At 41.6% G+C, this 18,943-nt stretch overlaps 1 protein-coding gene and 1 long non-coding RNA gene across 7 annotated transcripts; one reads left to right on the top strand and one right to left on the bottom strand.

Moving 5' to 3' along the window:
- Positions 1–2,858: 2,858 nt before the first annotated feature.
- On the bottom strand, positions 2,859–8,383 carry LOC142032569 (uncharacterized). The gene is made up of 3 exons (XR_012650896.1): positions 8,204–8,383; positions 4,639–4,729; positions 2,859–4,459 (listed from the first exon to the last, which is right to left on the bottom strand). It is a non-coding gene; the product is annotated as an uncharacterized LOC142032569 (long non-coding RNA).
- TRIM59 (tripartite motif containing 59) lies at positions 8,294–18,908 on the top strand. Of its 6 annotated transcripts, XR_012650894.1 has the most exons (4): positions 8,607–8,776; positions 14,099–15,540; positions 15,742–15,801; positions 16,299–18,908. XR_012650894.1 is itself a non-coding variant. In XM_075031326.1 (2 exons), the coding sequence occupies exon 2, from the start codon at positions 14,102–14,104 to the stop codon at positions 15,323–15,325; it is 1,224 nt and encodes a 407-aa protein (XP_074887427.1). In that variant the 5' UTR covers positions 8,294–8,420; positions 14,099–14,101; the 3' UTR covers positions 15,326–18,908. The 6 variants fall into 6 exon arrangements, 2 of the variants coding, with proteins under 2 accessions (XP_074887427.1, XP_074887426.1); XR_012650895.1 differs by lacking the exon at positions 15,742–15,801; XR_012650893.1 differs by having other exon boundaries at positions 14,099–15,801.
- The last annotated feature ends 35 nt before the right edge of the window (positions 18,909–18,943 follow it).

Here is an 18,943-nt window from a genome sequence, read left to right as displayed (position 1 = left end):
TAAATTAGGGCTGTTTTCATGTAAAATGTAGGGAACCCTGAGAGGAGGTAAAATGCGTGAACTGGTGTTTCTAAGGAAGGTCCAATGCTGTAAGTAAAATTATACTTCCTACTAACTTCATGCTAAAATATCTTTGTGAAGGATGTACTGTAGAAAATTGCTTTATTGTTAGAATCCTTTCTTGTTAGGGGTAAGAGGAGAACAGATGTTTGTAGCAACTTTCATGGTTCCAAAACAAAAAAAAAAAAAAGACCAAAAACCCAAACGCTGTGGCAAGGTCTGCATTTACTGCCCAGTGACTGGCTCTTCTTGGCACTTCCCTGATATACTTACAGAGAATTACCTTAATCTGGTGCTGTGCTAGCTGCAGCCTGTACTTTCGTAAACGGTCAGTGGTGGTGTTTTGTTGGTTTCGGGTTTTGGTAGGGTTTTTTTAAGTGGAAAATTCTCCACCTGCTTCACAGCAGATCCTGTCATGATTTTGTTAGCTTACCAAAATACGGAAAGTTTAAACATTTTAGCGTCCACAGGGTGGCAGTACTCCGATTTCTGCAGGAGCAAAACCGAAGCCAGTTTGTCCAATGCCTTTCTTCCCAAAAGTTGCGGTTTGAGGTAATGTAATTAATTACATTGTTGGGGAAAGGGGAGTTGTTTGGGACGCTTGGGATACAAACAGGAAATAACTTAGATTTACTTTAGGAATACTGATCAGGTTACTAAGTCTTCAAAAAGTAAGAAGGCAGAGTTACTTACAGGTACAACCTTGCATTGCTGCAATGGAAGTCACAGACCAATTTTCTGCCCGCATGTGAAGATGGATAAATATCAGCCTCTGACTTTACTGAGTAGTGGAATGAGGTCATCAACAGAAGCAACTTAGATGTTTCCCTTTTAACATGAAAGCTGTGACATCGAGTGTATGTCTCAAGCTGTTCAGTAGCAGAACACTGCTCTGTGATATTTAGATTGTCTGTAACCACGCAGATGGTAACTCTTGGTCACTGTGCTTCAATTCTAATAAAAATAACTGAAGACACTGAGGTGAGGTTGTATGTTAATCTACTCTTGCAGGATTTTGAGGTAGAAAATTAGCTTTTCAGCAGAACTTAGGGTAGCATAAAAAGCCCTTTAAAATACTAATAGGACAAAAGTTAATCCATAATATAGGCTATTCCAGGTAGGATTTTTATTCCAAGGAGCAGCATTGTTGGACCAAATTGGAATTTTAGGATCTTAGGGTTGGACTAGCTGGTTTAGCTATGAGCCAGTAGGTCTATGGAGAGAATAGTATGCTGAATCGAAAGGGATAGCTTGAGAGAAGTTGACCCTCTTTCTTTCTCTCCCACTACTGGAAGTGGAATAGCCCCTGGTTGTGTGAGGCCTTTCAGCATAAGAGAGCCGTTTGCTGGATGCGTGGAGCCTCGAACAGAGACATACCTTTCATCTTTCTTCACAGAATGGTATCTTCTGGCAGATCACAAGCATTCCCAGTAAGTTGTCTACTTGTGCTGTTTTGGTACTGGAACAGGCTAGTCTGACTGTTAAAAAAAAAAATTCTGGGTAGTGTGTTAAGATACCAAGCAACTTAAAAGGGTTTCAAGTAAAACGAAATGCTGGCTAAGGCAACTTAGCCAGCCCTGAGCAAGAGAACCTGATGACTTCTGTGTAACCAGGCCTTTGCTCTTACACAATTTTAAAAGCCTAAGGAAAACAGTGGATGTGCCAGGAAGAAAAGGGGGTGGCTTACTTTCTGCTTGAAAGTGAAGAAATCTGCATGTATTTGTTAACAACTCCTCCTATCGTACAGTATGTTGCATAAATTACCAAATTACTTCTGCTGCTTTATAACTAAGAATGGCTGCATATTAATACTTGTAGACTCTTTGCCACTTTTAACTATAAATGTTTCCTCAACTCTGCATGTCACCAAATTACTGGCAGGAATGCTGGTCACAAGGCTGGAAACAATTACAGAAGTTCTGCATCTGGATCAAATAGATTTTATGAAAGGAAACTTAGTAGCAGAAAACGTGTAAAGTTTACAAACTCTTCCTAATAGTAAGTTTTAGCTACTGCCAGAGTGAAACTCGGAAGGCACGCAAAAATAATTGAAAAAGTTAATACTGCTTCAATACCTACAGAAATGTGATTGGAAATTTAATTTCCATAAAGGAATTCCTATTTTTGCTTATAAATCCCTTGAGAAGGGGGTCCTGTATTTATTCTGCTGGTGCTTCAAAGCTGGGGAGAACAGTTTTCTTCAAGCTGTCATTAAAACTGTCATATGTAAATACTTTTGATATACTTTTAAATTTCTATGAAACAAAATTGAAAGCTACTATTACTAGAAAACCACAAGTGTGGGAAACTTTAAATGCCAGCTATTGGCAAGTGCATTACAGAACTTCTGTAGTTTGATGGAAAGGCAGATGGTCAGTAGACCAGACTTCATATCAGCCACACCACATCATTTAATTCCTAGAATGGCAGTTTTTCAGATTAAATGTTGCTTCATCTTGAATTCTTAATTCTTTTAAGTACATAAAAATAAACTAGGTATAAACCAATATACATTCGTACTCTGAACATCAATTATTTATATTGGAAATTACCCTCAAAAGCTCCCTTGTTTCTGCTTCTGTAGCTTTTTCCTTAAGATGTTCCTGGTGTGTTGAGGGGGGTAGCAGAGGGGGAAGGATTATAACAATTTTTTTTTTTTAAATTCTGTATTATGTAGTGCATGTAGCCCAGGAACAAAACTACTCCCTGTTTGAGTGCTTGTGCCATTTGGACACTTCAGGCACAGTGGTTTACTAGAAGGTCTTCTCTGTTGTTGCAGTGTACTTAGTATAGATCCTGGAGTAAAGCATCAATACATTCCCATCCACCACCACAAAAATTAGAGTATTGATGAGCTGGAGAAGCATCTTTCAAGAAATGTGAAATGGATTTAGACCTTCTTGAGCGTGGGGTGGGGGAGGGAGGGGAGTAGTCCGATACCATGGACAGCTACAGACTCGTAGTCTGAAAAACATGGTTATCTCAAATATATTAAAATGAGAAGAGGAACCAATAACTATAGTAACTGGTTTGACATTGAAATTAAAGCAAAAATCTGAGCACTTCATCGGCCTCAGAGTTTTTTCTTAAGTGGCTGGCTGTGCAACCGGTGAAGCTCTGTGCACAGCTATCATGGGTAGGACTCTTGCCTGAGCAATATTGTGACAGTAAAATCTTAGTCTATCCTGCTGTGTTACTTACCTTCTTGCAAGCTTGCCATTTTTTTTTTCCTTAACTATAGGCCCAAGTTACCTCTTTCTCATTTAAGCTGTTTGGAATGTGTCACAGATTTTAACTCCTTCACTCACACTACAGAGTTCATACTCATTTTTGTACTTACCTTTGACAAGGTATTTATAATGAACAAGAAGCATGCAGCCAGGGATTAGACTTCTGTGGTGGAACCAAAGCCTTAGTTTGCAGGTTGGCCTGAAGAAGGCTTTCCTCACCTAAAATGCTGTATGTTTGCTAACTGTATCACTTGTTCTAATAGTATCTTCAGTTACAAACCTTAACACGCTTGCACATTTATCTTGACTATACAGCATTTTCATTTTTTAGCTGCTGCGAGTTTGTGTTTTGCCATGTGATAGCTTTCTAAGCTTTCTAGAATTGTCTAAATACAGAAATGCAGATTTTTTTTTTAATGGGGTGAACCTCTGAAGTGTGTTCCAGATTACTTGATTTGTACTGAGATACGAATGATATCTATGTTGCTGTGTCTGTTTTTTGTTAGTAGACTTGTGGGATGCCTATTTTGCACTACCTATGCATCTTCAAAACATAGGGCTTGTTAGGACTTTTGAATTTAACCTGACTTAAATGGCAGAAACATCTTTTAGCAGGTTATTACTGGACCATACCCTATAAATGCAGTTAGAAGTGGGCTGTCTCTTAAGCTAATGTTTTCAAAATGGCTCTGGCATTAGTACAATGCAGACTGTCAGCTGTGCAGATTGAACACTGGCCCATTGTCTTGTCCATTGCAATTTCTGCCAGATGCAGAATTCTGCTAGAAGATAACTTATTCCCAAAATTCCATTTGCAAAGATTTGCCACGGTGATGCAGTTGATGTACAATTGTTAGCATTACATGTGGTTGCAGCCTCTTCTACAAATTGGGCATAAGGGCAGAATAAACTGGATGTGAAGATTGGTGTATCTGGCTTAATATTACTTTTTCTTGTTCAAACAGTAAATAAAATGTTCGAGATGTCTCTGTAATAGAAAGTTGGTTACTGATCTGTCAGTGACTCTGCACACGTTCTGTTCACCTCTTGACATTTTATGAAATGTCCTCTCATCATCTTGACATACCCACGGCAGGTGGTTTAGTAATGACCCATCTGGTATAATGATCCATTATGTGGCATAATCTTCTGGCCAATGGATCCATTCTCTGAAAAACAAGTTATTTTCTGGGTTAGTTTTCAGATAGTTCTTTGAGCCTGTGTGGCTGCTTGAGCAGAAGGGAGATGGACGTGGCCATCTTTGTGATGGATGCAGGCTGGCCTAAGTCATGAAACTGCTAGCTGGGTTAGAAGTGGAAGCAGGGGATAAGGAAGGTAATTCACAAACCGAGCGATCTGCAGAAACAAGGGTATGTAGGACTCTGGTCTCCAGTACCATCAGCAGGCAGGGTGAGCACAATTGGCAGGAATCTGTCCACCTGTAATTAAGGGTAAGGTCATGATTTAATGAATGGTTTTGATGGAGCAAGCATCTTTTAAAACCTGGCGACTTCAATTAAGACAGTCCTCTGGCTTGAAAAGATGAAACCGTAAGGCTGTAGAAAGTAAAGGGGGAATTTCCCCAGTTTACTCCAAACTCTGTAAAATTAACAAAAAAAGATATACTAATTATTTGTGTAGCAAAGTAGGAAAATAATAACTAGCACTAGCTCTGGATTGCTTATATTTTATCTCCTTCCAAGCATAACAAGAAAAAAATACACTTTGCACCTGCAGTCTTGTACTATCCTCTTTGATCTATTCCTGGGAATAGTTTGGGCATGTGAATGAACCAAATGAATGCTGTTAGCAAAACTTCTCCTGTGGGACATACGGAATAGTCAAATGGAATATACAATGAAGCAACACAGCTTGGGAAAGTAATACATCATTTTTGGACTATGTATTTGCAAAACAAATCTATCAAATGCTCTCTCAATTCTACTGTAACATTACCAATATGCAGAATTGCCCCAGCATGGAAATAAAGCCAGAGTCCATGCTGGTTTAATCTTTATTAACTGTTTTAGGTTTCACAAACCTAAGACAAACCTAAACTGAAATTGGTTATTTAAAAAAAACATATCTATTATTTTGGAATACATTTTTGAATTAGAGATAATTCTAGAATTAAGCAAGTATTTGGACTTACGCCTTTTTTTTTTCTCACTTTGCTACTGCATCTCTTCTGGAAAGGCTATTACCTTCTTTTATAGAAGAACACTTTTAATACTTCTAAGTCCTGTTCTCAAGTCAGGAAGGACCTAATGTTTCTCCAAACCATGTTTTTTAAGGAAGGATTTTTTTTTCAACATTTTGAGTCCCTTTTATGGCAAAATAAGAATTCTACTGAGACTTTCTAATTCATAAGATTTTCCGGATAAATCTCTTGCTGTGTCATGTCTGGAGAGTTGCCTGAGCAGGCCTTGTGAGGCAATGAATGTAGTCAGTGTATCTGGGAAGAGCTCTTCCCTGTGTCAGTCTTTTCCTTTATTCATGGGAAACTTCTTTTTCATGTTGTTTTTCCTGTTTTGAAGGAATATTCCTCTGCCATTTTGGAGTCAGCTGTCTTCTGTATGATAAGGAGACTCTGACATTTGAGCTTGTATCTGCTTGTTTGGAAGAAAGACCTTCCTCTATTTGGAGGTCAGTTTCCTTGCAGATGAAGTCCACACCTTCCTCTGCTTGGGGTTCAGCTGCTTCTTGCTTGTAGGGCAGATGTTCCTCTCTCTGGGGTTCAGCTCCCTGCTGGAGGAAGGAGACACATGTCACCTTGGGTAGTCCAGTCTTTCCTTGCAGTAAGGAAAGCCATGCAAGTTGCTAGTGCCATCTTTGCTCATCTCTGGGGCAGGGATTTGTCCCCTGCCGCTTGGTCCTGGCCAGGCAAATGGCCACAGCAGGTTTGAGCTGTGCCAAGGCAGTGCAGCTCCGGCCAGTTGCAAGGGCGCAAGCAAGGGTACAGAAGAAGAGCCTTGAGCCAAAGGCTGAGGAAAGGCCCAAGGGCTGAAGCTGCTGCACAGTGCGGAGGTTGTGCCTTCTCAGGGCCCAGAGCCTGGAGCTTGTGGCCGCTGCCCTGGCAGCAAACAGGAGGAAGGCGGCCGTTCTGCCCTGCTTCAGCCCTAGGAAGTCGAGCAGCTGCTGAGGAGGGCTAGCAGAGAGCTACCGAGTCCACGAGGATGAGTCCTGCACAGCCCAGGAGCGGGCAGTGAGAAGGTCCCAGGCCATCCCTAGCGTGAAGTTGGGCAATGCACCTTGGATTACCACGAACCAGTTAGGGTAGGCTGCAGCCGTGCACGTCGTCCTGAGGGATAAGTACTGGGCTACAGCTGCCTCCAGGCTGCCCTGTTGCCATAAGGCAGTGCAGGTGCTTGGAGCTCTTTCCTGCTTCCATGGAGCTGTGCTGGAGTCAGGCAGGGAAGAGGGGGTCAGCTCCCGGCTCCCAACACCAGACTCCTTTCTCCGAAGCCCGTGGGCAGCCTTGCCTCAGCTGGACAGGGTGGTGGACCAGGCAGCCCTTCCTGGATTAATGCATCCACAAGTGTTGTGCTCAAAAAGGGAGAGAAGCAATTAGGCCTGCTGCGGGAGGGCATGTGCTGCTGTGCCCTGAGACAAAAACAAAACTATATGTCCAGGAATCCTGTAATCCCAGGCCCTGCATCAGGCCTGTTTAGAAACAAATGTTCTCTTAAGTACTAGAGCTACCAGTTATAGGTCAAATCCTATGACATGCTTGATAAAAATAATCCAAATGGGTAAGTGTCACTAAAATATTTTTCTATGTTGTGTGTCCCCCACCCACCCCCCCGCCTGCCCCCATCACTGAGAGAAAAAAATCAGGTATGTTTTTAATCCCTCCTCCTCCCCTGTCCATTTTGGTAGCACAAATAAGAACAATCTTATCAGCCTACCCTCCATGGGGACTATGTTGAAAGCCAGCATACGCAGAGCCATGATCATAAGGAACTTGTACTAGAAACTGTAATTAGACTCAGGTAATGAAAGTAATCAACAGCCAACAGATTTTTCGTAACAAAAATCAGAAACAATGAGAGTTGAAAAATGTATGTTTTTTTAGAAAACTCATTTGTTTTGAGCAAGTTGCACTTGTGGCAGTACAGATGCTGCAACCTAGGTGGAACTACAGTAATAGAAGGCACTATTTCAACTTCTTAAGTTTGAAAAGTTGAAAACCTTCCAACCTGATAGCATACAAAATTAAAGTTGTTAAATATTCAAAACTAAAGTGGTGTAACTGACATCAAAAGATACAAATGTAAGGCTAGTATTATCATAAGCTTCACATAAAAAAGACCAATTACAGTCTGATGTGGTATTGTAAACTCTGTGCCTATCAGCTAAACTGTGATGGTTAATTTGTTAGAGCATGAGGGTTTTTTATTATTTGAAACATAATTTCAGATGTTTCCCGGGTATTTGTATAAGGTCCTCTAAATACCAGTTCTAAGACAGATGTTTAGGAAACTTGTGAATGATGATGTATTACGATTTACATTACAACACCAAATGAATTTCCTTTCTCTTTCAGATTCACTGTAAACGTAACATCTGAGAATAACTTCACAGCTTTAGTTTAATGTAGTTTGATGAACTGTGAATAAATACAGAATAATCTGGAGGATGAGCAAAGTCTACACAACATCGGGTACTTTAACTGATAAAATCTTGAGGTTTGCCAGTGTCACAGATGTCAGTAAAACGCTGTCAGTAACTCTAGTCCAAATCCATTCACATTCTACTGCAGTCTCGGGTTTTGCTCAGCCAGCTTTATAATTTTCGTTATAATTGCCTAATTTTAACGTATGGCAGCAGCGGTTTTGCTGCACTTAAAATACCTGAACTGTGTTCAGTAGCCAAAGTAGGTGAACGTGCTTAAATCGAACGTTACCACTTACATGTATTTATTTTTCTGCCTGTGATCAGTAGTTGGCAGATCCCCCTGCAGCAGCTGTCAGAAGTTCTCACGTCTCTCTCCAGCTTCGGGGTGAATTTCTCCTCAAGAACCGGTTTGGACAAGACGGCGAGGAGAGAAGAGAAGGCCGAGCCGCTCCGCACCGAGGCGTTTCCACTTCAGTTCCTCTCAGTGCCTCCCATTTCGATGCCGGCGACCAGGTGTGTCACCCCCGGTCGGCCCCTTCCCCACCCGTGTCCCTCCTCCCGTCCCTTTCACGCCCTCCTTCAGGGCCCGCTCCGCGCCCCGCCCCGCCCCGCCCGTTAACGGTCGCCCGCCCGTTGACTTTCGAACGGCGCGGCCGTTGGGGGGGGGGCGGGGTGTGTGGCGTGTCCCCCCTTCCCGCGCATGCGCGGCCCGGCGGGGCGCTGTGGAGAGCGGCGGGGCGCGGGCCCGGCCGTTTGAAGGCGGCGGCGGCGGCCTCGCCGTGCGGAGCCCTGTGAGGGAAGGGAGGCGGAGGGTGGCGGTTCTCTGGCGGCCGTGAGGAGCGGTGTGCGGACGAGGAGGGAGCGCCCAGGTAGGTTACGGGGTTTAGGGCTCCCCGCGGGGAGGTCGTTCTTCTGAGGGCTTTGCCCCTGGCGTCGGAGCTCGCAAGGGCCTCTCCGGTGGGCGGCCTTCTGAGGTAAAACCGCCCTGCGAGCGGAGCCGTGTCCGGAGTGACAGCCTTCCCTTCTTCCCTCTTCCAGTCAGCCTTGGCGGCTGGGTAGGGCTGGGGTTGGCGGCAGCTGACCCGGGGGGACCCGCTGCCACCCCCCGGAGACATCGCTCCTCCTCGGGTGTCACGTACCTGACCGCTGCTTTCGTCCTCTTTAACCGCGTCCCTGTCTTCGTAGCCTTAGCAAGTTTGTGGTGTTAGCGTTGTTCCTTTTTTTTCTAGCTACTAAACACAGGTATGGTTCCCGGCGTTACTAGTTGCCTGTGGGAGCTGGCAGAGGGTCTGCAGCAGGCAGGAGCTCTGCAGGTGACGGGTAAAGGTGTTACCTTCCCTCTTGCTCCGCAGCCTAATACTAAGAGGCGAATGACAGATGAGTACTCGGGACCAGAAGCTTTGATAGAGTTCAAGAGATAAGGGGGGGAGAGCCAGTCTCAGCAGCAGAATACAAGTATGGAAAGGATAGAGTAGTATATTTGGGTTTTTCCAACGTGGGAACTTCCAGAAGCTCATAGTAGCAGACAGGGAGCCAGTGGAGGGATATACAGAAGGGAACTCTCATGTCAGCTTGATGGGGAAACTAGAAAAACTTCTCAGCTGTATTCATCACCTTTCAGGTCATTAAGAAAAAAACAGTGTAAAAATCTGAGTTGGTGGTGTAGTAGCTGTGGTAGGAATAGGGACTGGGGCAGAACATTCCTGGTTGAGAATTGCTGTGACTGGGGAGTGGAATATTCATGGCACGGAGTGAAGCAGTACAGCTGAAACGGGCTGGAATGGAAAGGTTTAAGGTCTAGCTCTTGCTTCTGATTTCTGCTGCCTGGCCTGTTAAAACCAGCAAGCCTCGTAGCTGTGTAGCAGGCTGCATTCCTTTTGATGCACCAACAAACACTGGAGCTGCACCACAGTCTTCTGTTGTTTTTTTAAAAAAGTTCTGTCACCCTTTCCCACAAATGTGATTTACAAATGGAAAACGCTGCCTGCAATGTCAGTTAATCTCTTATTTTTGCACAACAAACTTGAGCTTCTATGCTGCTGCTACAGGAGGACTTCATGGACCGCTATGGGATGAGGAGAGAGCATTTCAGATGTGGATTTAGTTTAAGTGCAGTACGGTATTGAAAGCCAAGTGTTACAGTGTCCTTCAGGAGAGAGCAGATGTTGTTTTCGTTCCTGATAGTGACGTGGAGGAGGAGCAGGGAGCCTGGCAGCACTGACTCCCAGGGAGGGTCTGCCTTAAGTGCCCCTTGTAATCCTTGGTGTAGGCTGTCGCGGCTGTTATCGAATGCCAAATTCACCTTTTTAAAATACTCCAGCGTAGAGCGGGGTGTATCGGCTTGTTACAGCTGGCTTTCGCTATAAAGCTGTTGGTTCCAGATATGTTTCTAAACGTCTTGCATAATTAGCCGGATGAGTAGTGTCCTGATCACTAGGTGAGGAATGCAGTGTTATCAAGGAATACGCTGAATTACTTTGATCTGCTTAACTGAAAGCTTTGGCAGATAAACTCTGATACACGTATGCTGTATATTACATGTTTTCACCTCGTCTATGGTATCACTAATTAGAAGAAGATAAAATTACAGCCACTTAGTAGGCCTTCTGTTACTGGCAGTTTTTTGAAACTCACCGTGTTACTGGCACGATTACACTTTTGAATATTTAAAATACCTTCTAGTTTGCAATTGCTTATACTGAGTGACTCTTCTGATAAATATGTATGTACACACACACAGATGTATTTGCTACCACAGTTGTTTGGAACAGTTTAAGAAAAATATCTGCTCTGTGCAGGAAAGCATTTACCAGCTTCCTGCCACTTTTTGTTTTTTCTCCTGGAAAACTTTTTTTTCTTTCTCTTTGCTTAACTGTGATGTTGGGTCTTCTGTTTCTTTTTTTGTTGGTGTTCCTAGTCTCTCTGTTTCCGATAGCCATCTACTGATATATTCCACTCTTGTTCACGTGTAGACTGTTTCCTCTGTGCTGCTGCCAGTGCAGGATGAAACTGAATTTCAGGATTTCTACCTTTTGCTTCCCTGGTACAACTCTGGAGTAGTTGTCTAGAACAAATGGAAAGAACACAGGATGCCTATAGCAAACATCAACGTTAGCATTCCAAATACTGTTTTGAAATTGATGAATAGTAGATAAAAAATCAAGTGCCATTTCTTCTGGAGGTGTCTGGGGGGCTGGAACGGGGTGCCCCACGCACCCTCTGCTGCTGCCCGGAGCTTAAAGCAAATGCTCCTGCCCCAGCACTGCTGGCCTGGCTTTCCCAAGCTGCTCCCTAGCAGGCAATTGCTGTCACTCTTTAAATTTCTCAGTTGCCTGGGAAACAGAGCGTTATTTTTCTGTGGAAATGGGAATTTCAGTCCCTCTGGCTAGCGGCTTGTGAGGGTTATGAAACGGCCCTGGAGCGAGCGCAGGCCTCCAGGCTGGCTGGCTTGTCCCAGCTTTAAGCTGCGCAGGCCTGGGGCAAGGCGCCTCGGATTGCTGGGGGGGTACTGCCTGCTTGGGGGGGTTACTCCTACAGAGGTTGAGGTGATTTGTAATAGAGCTAAGAAGAATTTTGTAAAGTTGCTCCTTTGCTTTTATGGTAGCAAGCAACTACTTTGTCGTTAAAGCAATTTTTTGAAGATTAATTTTATGTTGCCTTTTATGTAGCTCAGATAAGCTAGATGTGTGTTCTTTATAGAAAATTTCCCTTCTGTAACAGTTCTTTGAAGAGAACTACAGCCCTAGATTTCGGAAAAAATAGTGATCTGAACCAATTTTTTTTTAAAACTAGATTAATCTGTATATATAAGAGAAAACAACGAATGAGAGTACCTACTAAGGTTTCTTTCTTTTCTAACCACGAGCACAAACTTAACAGATTTTTTTTCCTTTAAGTGGAAGTGACATTCCCGAGATTCATAATAACTTTATATATATAAAAAGAAGAAAACCTTCAAATCTATTTCCTGTGGGAATTAAATTTCGAAAAATAATTTATCTAGACAGTGGAGTAGATTTGTTGTTCAGCTTCTCGTCATTATTGACACATTTCTTTAGCTTCGGTGTCTGTAACATCACATAAAAATGTGAAATTATTAACGTACAGACCTAAAGAACCTAGGGTTGCCACAGTGGCTGATTGGAAAAGCTGGAAAATAAAGGTCTGTGGCTCCCTGGTAAAGAGAGAAATATCTCATGGTCTGTAGTAAGAGCAGTGCAGTACAGAAGTAGATTTAGCGTCAAAGTGTTGTGAATGTCTTTTGCTACATATCTGTAGTACTCGATATTAATTCTCTTTAACTAGGAGGATACACTCGTTAGTTATAAATGCTAACACACTTTACCATTCTTCTTTTAAACGGTAGTTCTTAAGAATTATGTTTCTAATAGATTTTCTTCCAACTGTTGTCAAGGTCTCTTTAAAAACTGGAGTTCAAATAAGTAAACCAACATTTTGTATTAATCTGCTGAAAAAATGACCTGAAGTCTGTTGGATAGATTTTTTTTTTTTTAAACTGAATTAATCAAAATCTGTTTTCAATATAAAGTTGACTTAGTCGACAATATATAAATACCTCCTTGAATTGAACTGGATGGTTTGGGTAACAGTGGCCATTAGATTATTTTTTATTATTATTATTCAGTCTGTTTTTACAAAGCAAAGGAGTCTGATCAGACTTGCAGAGTTGAACACTTTCACTTTTGGGTGTACCAGCCTACCTCAATAAAGTGAGATAAGCCCTGCTTATTTCTGTACAACCAGAATAGGTTTCTTTGTTCAGAGCTGATTTAACTCTCAAGGAACCGGGGTCTGAGTATTTAGCTTCTGACTTCCATCAGGTTAGCTCTGTGCCTTTTGCAGGAACAATGCTGCTTAATTTATTCATTTATTATAAATTGTTTATTAGCTAGGGACGAACTTAATCCTTAGTGGTTTTCATGATTCCAAGTGCAATTTAAGGTTTTATTTTCAAAGAAGAGTATAATTAACAATTCAGTTCCTTTTAAGTAGATTCACTTAAAATCAAACTTTGTTAATCTTGGTCTCAACGAGAAATGCTGATAGATGAGTGCAAAAATATGTTACTGCATTAAAAAGATTAAAAGAGCATGTCTGAATAAAATACACCTCCTTAAATACATCTCACAGGTAGTTATCTTCCTGACTGAATCGAACAAAGGTTCAGCAGCACTTCAGGCAGCTGCCTTAGCCCAGCTGCATGTTAATTGTTTTCAAATTTAGAGTTAGACCCTAAATTGAGAGTCTTTGGTACTAAATGCTGGGACAATTTCTTTTTGCGGTGTAGCAAAGTCTACAGAGTTGACTAGAACTGCTGAAGGGGACAGGAAAATGTGGCACAAAGATAAGGAAAGTTCATACTAATTTCCCCTTTTTAACAGAATGAAAAACAGAATTAGGATTTATTATGAAAGCTGGCATTAGAGTTATTGTTATTTGTGACTTTACAGTGTGATTTCACTAAGCTAGCAAAGAAAAACAAGGCAACATTACAAAGGATGGAAAACGAAAGTTAGTTTTTTAGCTTTGTGCTTCAAGTAACCCAGGAATAACACCACCAGCCTAAGTACTGTTAGTGGTATTGTATTTAAGGGCCATTGAGTTAGACTCTCTTTTGTGCCAGAACCTAGAGATAGTTTTTAGTAAATTTGACTGCTTAATACTCTAATGACTATTTATATTACAAAAGGGACATTTGAAAAAAGCTAGGGGAGAAAAAAAAGTTCTGTACTTACTGTTCTATTCTCATATTGAAAATGTTACTCGTAGTGGGAGAAAATGTTCATAATTCTTAGGTCATTTAGAAACTTTAGGTCTAACTTTTATCGCTCTCTTCTACTGTTTCCCACTGTAAAAAAAAAAACTAGTAGCAGATTGCTGCTTTCCCTAGCTTTTTAAGGCAGAAGTTGTGTATGGGTGAACACTATCTAGTCACTTAGATCATAAATGCAGATCATAATTTGCTGAAATCTTTGAACTGTTGCTCACTTTCATTCTTTTCTTTGTCCTGTCCCATCCGTCCCCGCCCCCCCCCCCCCAGCAATAAACTGCTGATGTAGGTTAGGTTACCAGTCATTAAATATAATGTTGAGGTGCTTAGATTAATAAAATGATTTTAAATGAGTTGATGGTAAAAAGAGATTAAAACGTTTTTTGTTTTTCTTTTGTAGGAGATGCATCACTTTGAGGAAGAACTAACTTGTTCCATTTGCTATAGCATATTTGAAGATCCACGCGTTCTGCCCTGTTCCCATACGTTTTGTAGGAACTGTCTGGAAGGCGTTATTCAGCTGTCGAGCAACTTTTCCATTTGGAGACCCCTGAGAGTTCCTCTGAAGTGTCCTAACTGTAGGAGTATTGTTGAAATTCCTGCTGCTGGCACTGAATCGTTGCCTATCAACTTTGCATTGAAAGCTATTATTGAGAAATACCAACAGGAAGATCACTCTGATGTTGCAACCTGCAGTGAACACTATAGGCAACCGCTGAACGTTTACTGTCTTTTGGATAGAAAATTGGTGTGTGGCCATTGCCTTACAATCGGAAAACATAATGGTCATCCAATAGATGATCTTCATAGTGCCTACATAAAAGAAAAGCAGACTTCTGGAAAACTTCTCGAGCAGCTAACTGATAAACACTGGACTGATGTATGTTTGCTTATTGAAAAACTGAAGGAACAGAAGTCCCAGTGTGAAAGCATTGTTCAGGACGATAAAAAAGTAGTAGTGCAGTATTTTAAGAAACTTAGCGATACCTTGGAGCACAAAAAACAAGCTCTGCTGACTGCACTGGATGAAATTAACACACACATTCTGGAAGAATATGAGCCTCTCATTGAGAAGTTGAAAAAAATAAGGGAAGAACAGCTTGAATTAATGTCACTGAATACATCTATTCAAAAAGAAGAGTCGCCGCTTATTTTTCTTGAGAAGGTGGATGATATGCATCAGCGTATAAAAGCTTTGAAACAGAAGCAACTACCAGATGTTAAACCTGTGGAGATTTATCCGCGCGTTGGGCACCTGTTGAAAGATGTGTGGTCTAAAACTGAAATTGGTCAGATCAACAAGATCCTCACTCCAAAAATAAAACTGATTCCAAAAAGGAAGTTACGCAGCAAAGGCAGTGGAAAGGAAGGAAGAGAATCTAAAGAACTCCTCCAGGCTGTAAATCCTTTAGCAGTCCTGCTTCTTTCTATAGTAATAGTGGTAACTGTGTTTTCATTTCACAAACCAGTGTTGTCAGTTGTAATCGAAGCTGCTCCTGCTTATATCTCGGAATTCTTGCTGCATATTTATCAAGATTTCTGCACCCATTTGCAGAATATAGTGAATGTGCTGTGCCATACATCTGATTTACTGATGCAGTTTTTAGGGAGAATTGTTTCTCTTTGATATTTTCAATGATTAGATTAAATGTTAGTGTAGGAATCCACAGGATTTTTTTTTTAATTTCTACTTAAAAGCTGGATTGTTAAAACTCTACACTTTTCCTTTCTATTTCTATATCCTTCCTTTTTCTGTGTTGCATAGATTCCCTCTTAGCTAACTCTAAGTTAACTGAGAAGAATTGCGACAAAAAAGGCTTCCTCTTCTGCTCACACAATACGGTAGGTTGGTAGATGTTTGTTTAAACTGGCAGCTAGTCAGAAACAATGTCTGCCTAAGCAAGCTGTAATCAGCTTACTAATTGTCATCTGGAGTCCTGGTTGTAAAAACTCCTTAAGCATCTACTATTGGGGTTGGTTTTTTTAATAACATCATTTTAAATTGGTTTGTTTTTTTTTAATAAAATCACTACAACATTACAGGTTAAAAAACACCTCGGGCTGCAAACTGGCTAGTCCTGGACGGGTCAGTCACTAGCTCTGGTGTGTATAAAACTCCTATTTTGTGTTGTACTGACCTCTCTGAATGTGTTTTAACTGGTAACACCCATGGTCTTTAAAGCGTATATTTGTGGCCCTGGGTTTCATTTTGTTTGTTCCTGGTTACTAGTGGATAGCACGATATAATCTTTTTTTATTTTATTTTTTTTAACTTGTTTATAATAAGTTTGTGTCTTTCAAATGGTGTTCTCCACTTTACAGAGCGGTATTGGTAGGAGTTGTGGTGAGGTACTGCACACAGGCTTTTAGTGCCAGTGGTGCACAAACCAGGTGTTTGTTTAGTCTGGCAGGGAGCTCTCACTGCTTACTAAAATGACCCCTGAGTTTTTGCTAAATCATTTAACATGTAGTGAAAATAGATACATACTGTAGTAAGTAGCAAAACTCCCACTGAAGTCAGTGGTATAAGGATTTCAAATGTTGTCAAGAGCTCTTAAGACAACTTGACAACGCATGTAAATTTATATTCAACTTTTCAGCACAAATAACAGAGATCTCTACCTTGACATTGAGGGAACACGATAGCATCTTATTCTGCAGGCAAATGATCACAAACGCTGTTCACTGCTTCTGATGAGATGCGACATCCCCTTTGAAAAGCCCTTTTTGGCCTTCGGATATCAACAGACCAAGTGCAGTAAGTACTGGGACAGCCCTGGGGTGTTGCAGTTACAACAGCAGAACGCAGATGTGCTTACAGTTCTCACTAAAAAATGAGTATTCGCTGAGTCTAATTGTATTTGACTTGCTAAAAATAATAGGATATTCTAGCATAGCAGCATTCCTTGGCTGTTGTATATTTTTAAATAGTAGATGTTGTTTAAATAGTGATGGGATTCTGAGGCTACCCTTTAACTACTTGGTATTTGAAACCCCTCTGCAACCCCAAACTTGCCCGCTGCTGCCTGCAGGTACTAGTGGGGTCCTGCAAAATACCGGTTGCTGCCAGACATCCAAGAGAGCTGAGAGCAAGGTCAGGCCTCAGATGTGATGCCAATACATTCCTTAAGCTGAAATAAGGATCCTGGTAACAATATTGATACCGTAATGTTGCTGTATTGATAAAACACTAAGTCTGGCCAAACAGCTACTGCACAGCTCCCTTCTCCGCAGCTCGGTGGGTTTGATCGACTGAGGTAGGAGCTGGCAGCACCTCAGAGGAGCGGGCCTTTGCCTGTGTGGTAGGAGTGGTTTCTGTAATTTGTACATAAGTTTTCTGTATCTTTTAGAGTTACAAAGGCAAATCCCGTTAATACCACTGATCAGGTTTTGAAATGGTGTTGAGGTGTATCTGGGGACTGTGTAAGTGCTGTTGTATTAATTTCCCAATAAAATGGGGAATTTTTGTCTTAAGCCCTGCTTAGAAGGCTGTTACTTGGCATGCAGGTCTCTCAAAACCTGGTGCTAAGTGTCTGTCTACTAGCTGTGGCTTTTTTGACTTACCTTCCTGTATTTTAAAAACTTACTTTTATATGCAATTTTATTTTTCAAGACTACAGGGATTTATAAAATATGCCTTTACTGCTGATTGAACCATTTAGTACTTGTACTTATAATGCACTATATATTTTAATAAATTTGCATACAAATAAAATATATTCTTACAGTAGGATTGGCTAACACCTTGATTTCCTTACTGCACTGACCCTTCCCTCTGATTCCTAAACAGCACTGGCAGATGGGGCAGAACTGGTGAGTGGAGAGGGAGTGGTGAGTCTTGCTGAGGCAGGACAGTGGTGGCTGTTCAGCAGTGCTCTGTCTAGCTGCTGCGTTTTCTTTCAAATGCCTGTTTTTGGTGGTCTGGATTTTTTTTTTTTTCAGCATGACCTATAGGAAGATTCTCTGACAGGGCATGCCATGAGGTGGGGTGGGGTGGATTTTGTGGTCTTTCATGTTGCCCACCACAGGCCTGTTTTACTGATTTTTCTGATGGTGAGTAGTGTTTGTTGCTGAGCTGTGGTTTCTGAAAACTGCCCAAATGTAACACGAAGATCTCTTCCTGACAAGTAATAATTTGGCAGTGCACATACATACCACTTTATTCCATGTACCTTAATTTTTACTTGTCAATATTTGATATAATCTTAATGTTTAACATTACAGTGAAAGCACCTCTCCCTACTTTATAGCAAATTATTACAGCACAGCCCCTGCCTGTGTCCCAGATCAGCTCCCTGTTGATGACTGTGCCTTTTTAGGGTGCTTGGTATGAAAAGAGCAAAGGATGGAAATAAAAACAAGCAGTAAGTGTATAACGAGCTGGCAGTCAAGGGCTGTTCTCTCAGCTTTTCTGCTGCTGGCTGCCTTACTGAACAGCAGCACAGCAGGGACGGAGCTTTTTTTCCTCCAGGAAGCACACCACCAAGAGACAGAGGCACTTCTAGCTCGGGGATCAGTACCAGTACAAGTGTGCCAGACAGCGGCCTGACTTCTGGAGTAAAACCACACAATTTCAAAAAAATCGGGTTCAAAGCACAACATGTACACTGAAGTGTTGATGAGATGCTGGTGGAAAGGGAGAACTGTCTGGGAGAGCAAGGTAAGCAACAGGAGCAGGGTGGAGATTTACTGCACCTCACCTCTTCCATGGGAAGAGCTTAGCCCTTTGTGCAATGACAGTAGAAGTGAGCAGATGGTAATGCCTGTGTTAATAAACCCTGAGTGTACAGCACGGCCGCAGTCTGAGAGAGAGAGGGAGGAGTTGTCCCTACAGGAGGGGAGAGGAAAATAACTGAAAAGCAGCTTCCTAAACTGTACCAATTCCTTACAAAATGGCTACAAGCATCCAGTTCCCTGACTGTGCAGCATCACACATGGCATCCTTGCAATATGCATGTAGATTATTTTGTATACTGACTTCACTTACTGGAACTCATAAAATACAATACTACAGGACATGCTGATGACATTTAAAAGCAATTTTTACATGCAGTAAAAACCAGGCATTTAAAACCAAATGCAGAACCCAAGCACTGACATAAAGCCTACCCATGGACTGTTACAGTGCAGCTAGATAGATAATCTGAATTTATATAATTAAGATCTATATAGACTGTATAATTTAAAAAATGGAATTTATTAAGGGTGGTTTTATTAACAAGCTCAAAGCAACACAAAACTGAAA

This window comes from Buteo buteo, chromosome 7, assembly GCF_964188355.1.
Source record: "Buteo buteo chromosome 7, bButBut1.hap1.1, whole genome shotgun sequence".
NCBI lineage: Eukaryota > Metazoa > Chordata > Aves > Accipitriformes > Accipitridae > Buteo > Buteo buteo.
Note: the sequence above shows the minus strand (reverse complement) of the source record. Positions and strands in the feature narration are given on the sequence as shown.

Coding starts and splice junctions, on each gene's coding strand:
- TRIM59 (XM_075031326.1), top strand. CDS start 14,102: ATGCATCACTTTGAGGAAGAACTAACTTGTTCCATTTGCTATAGCATA.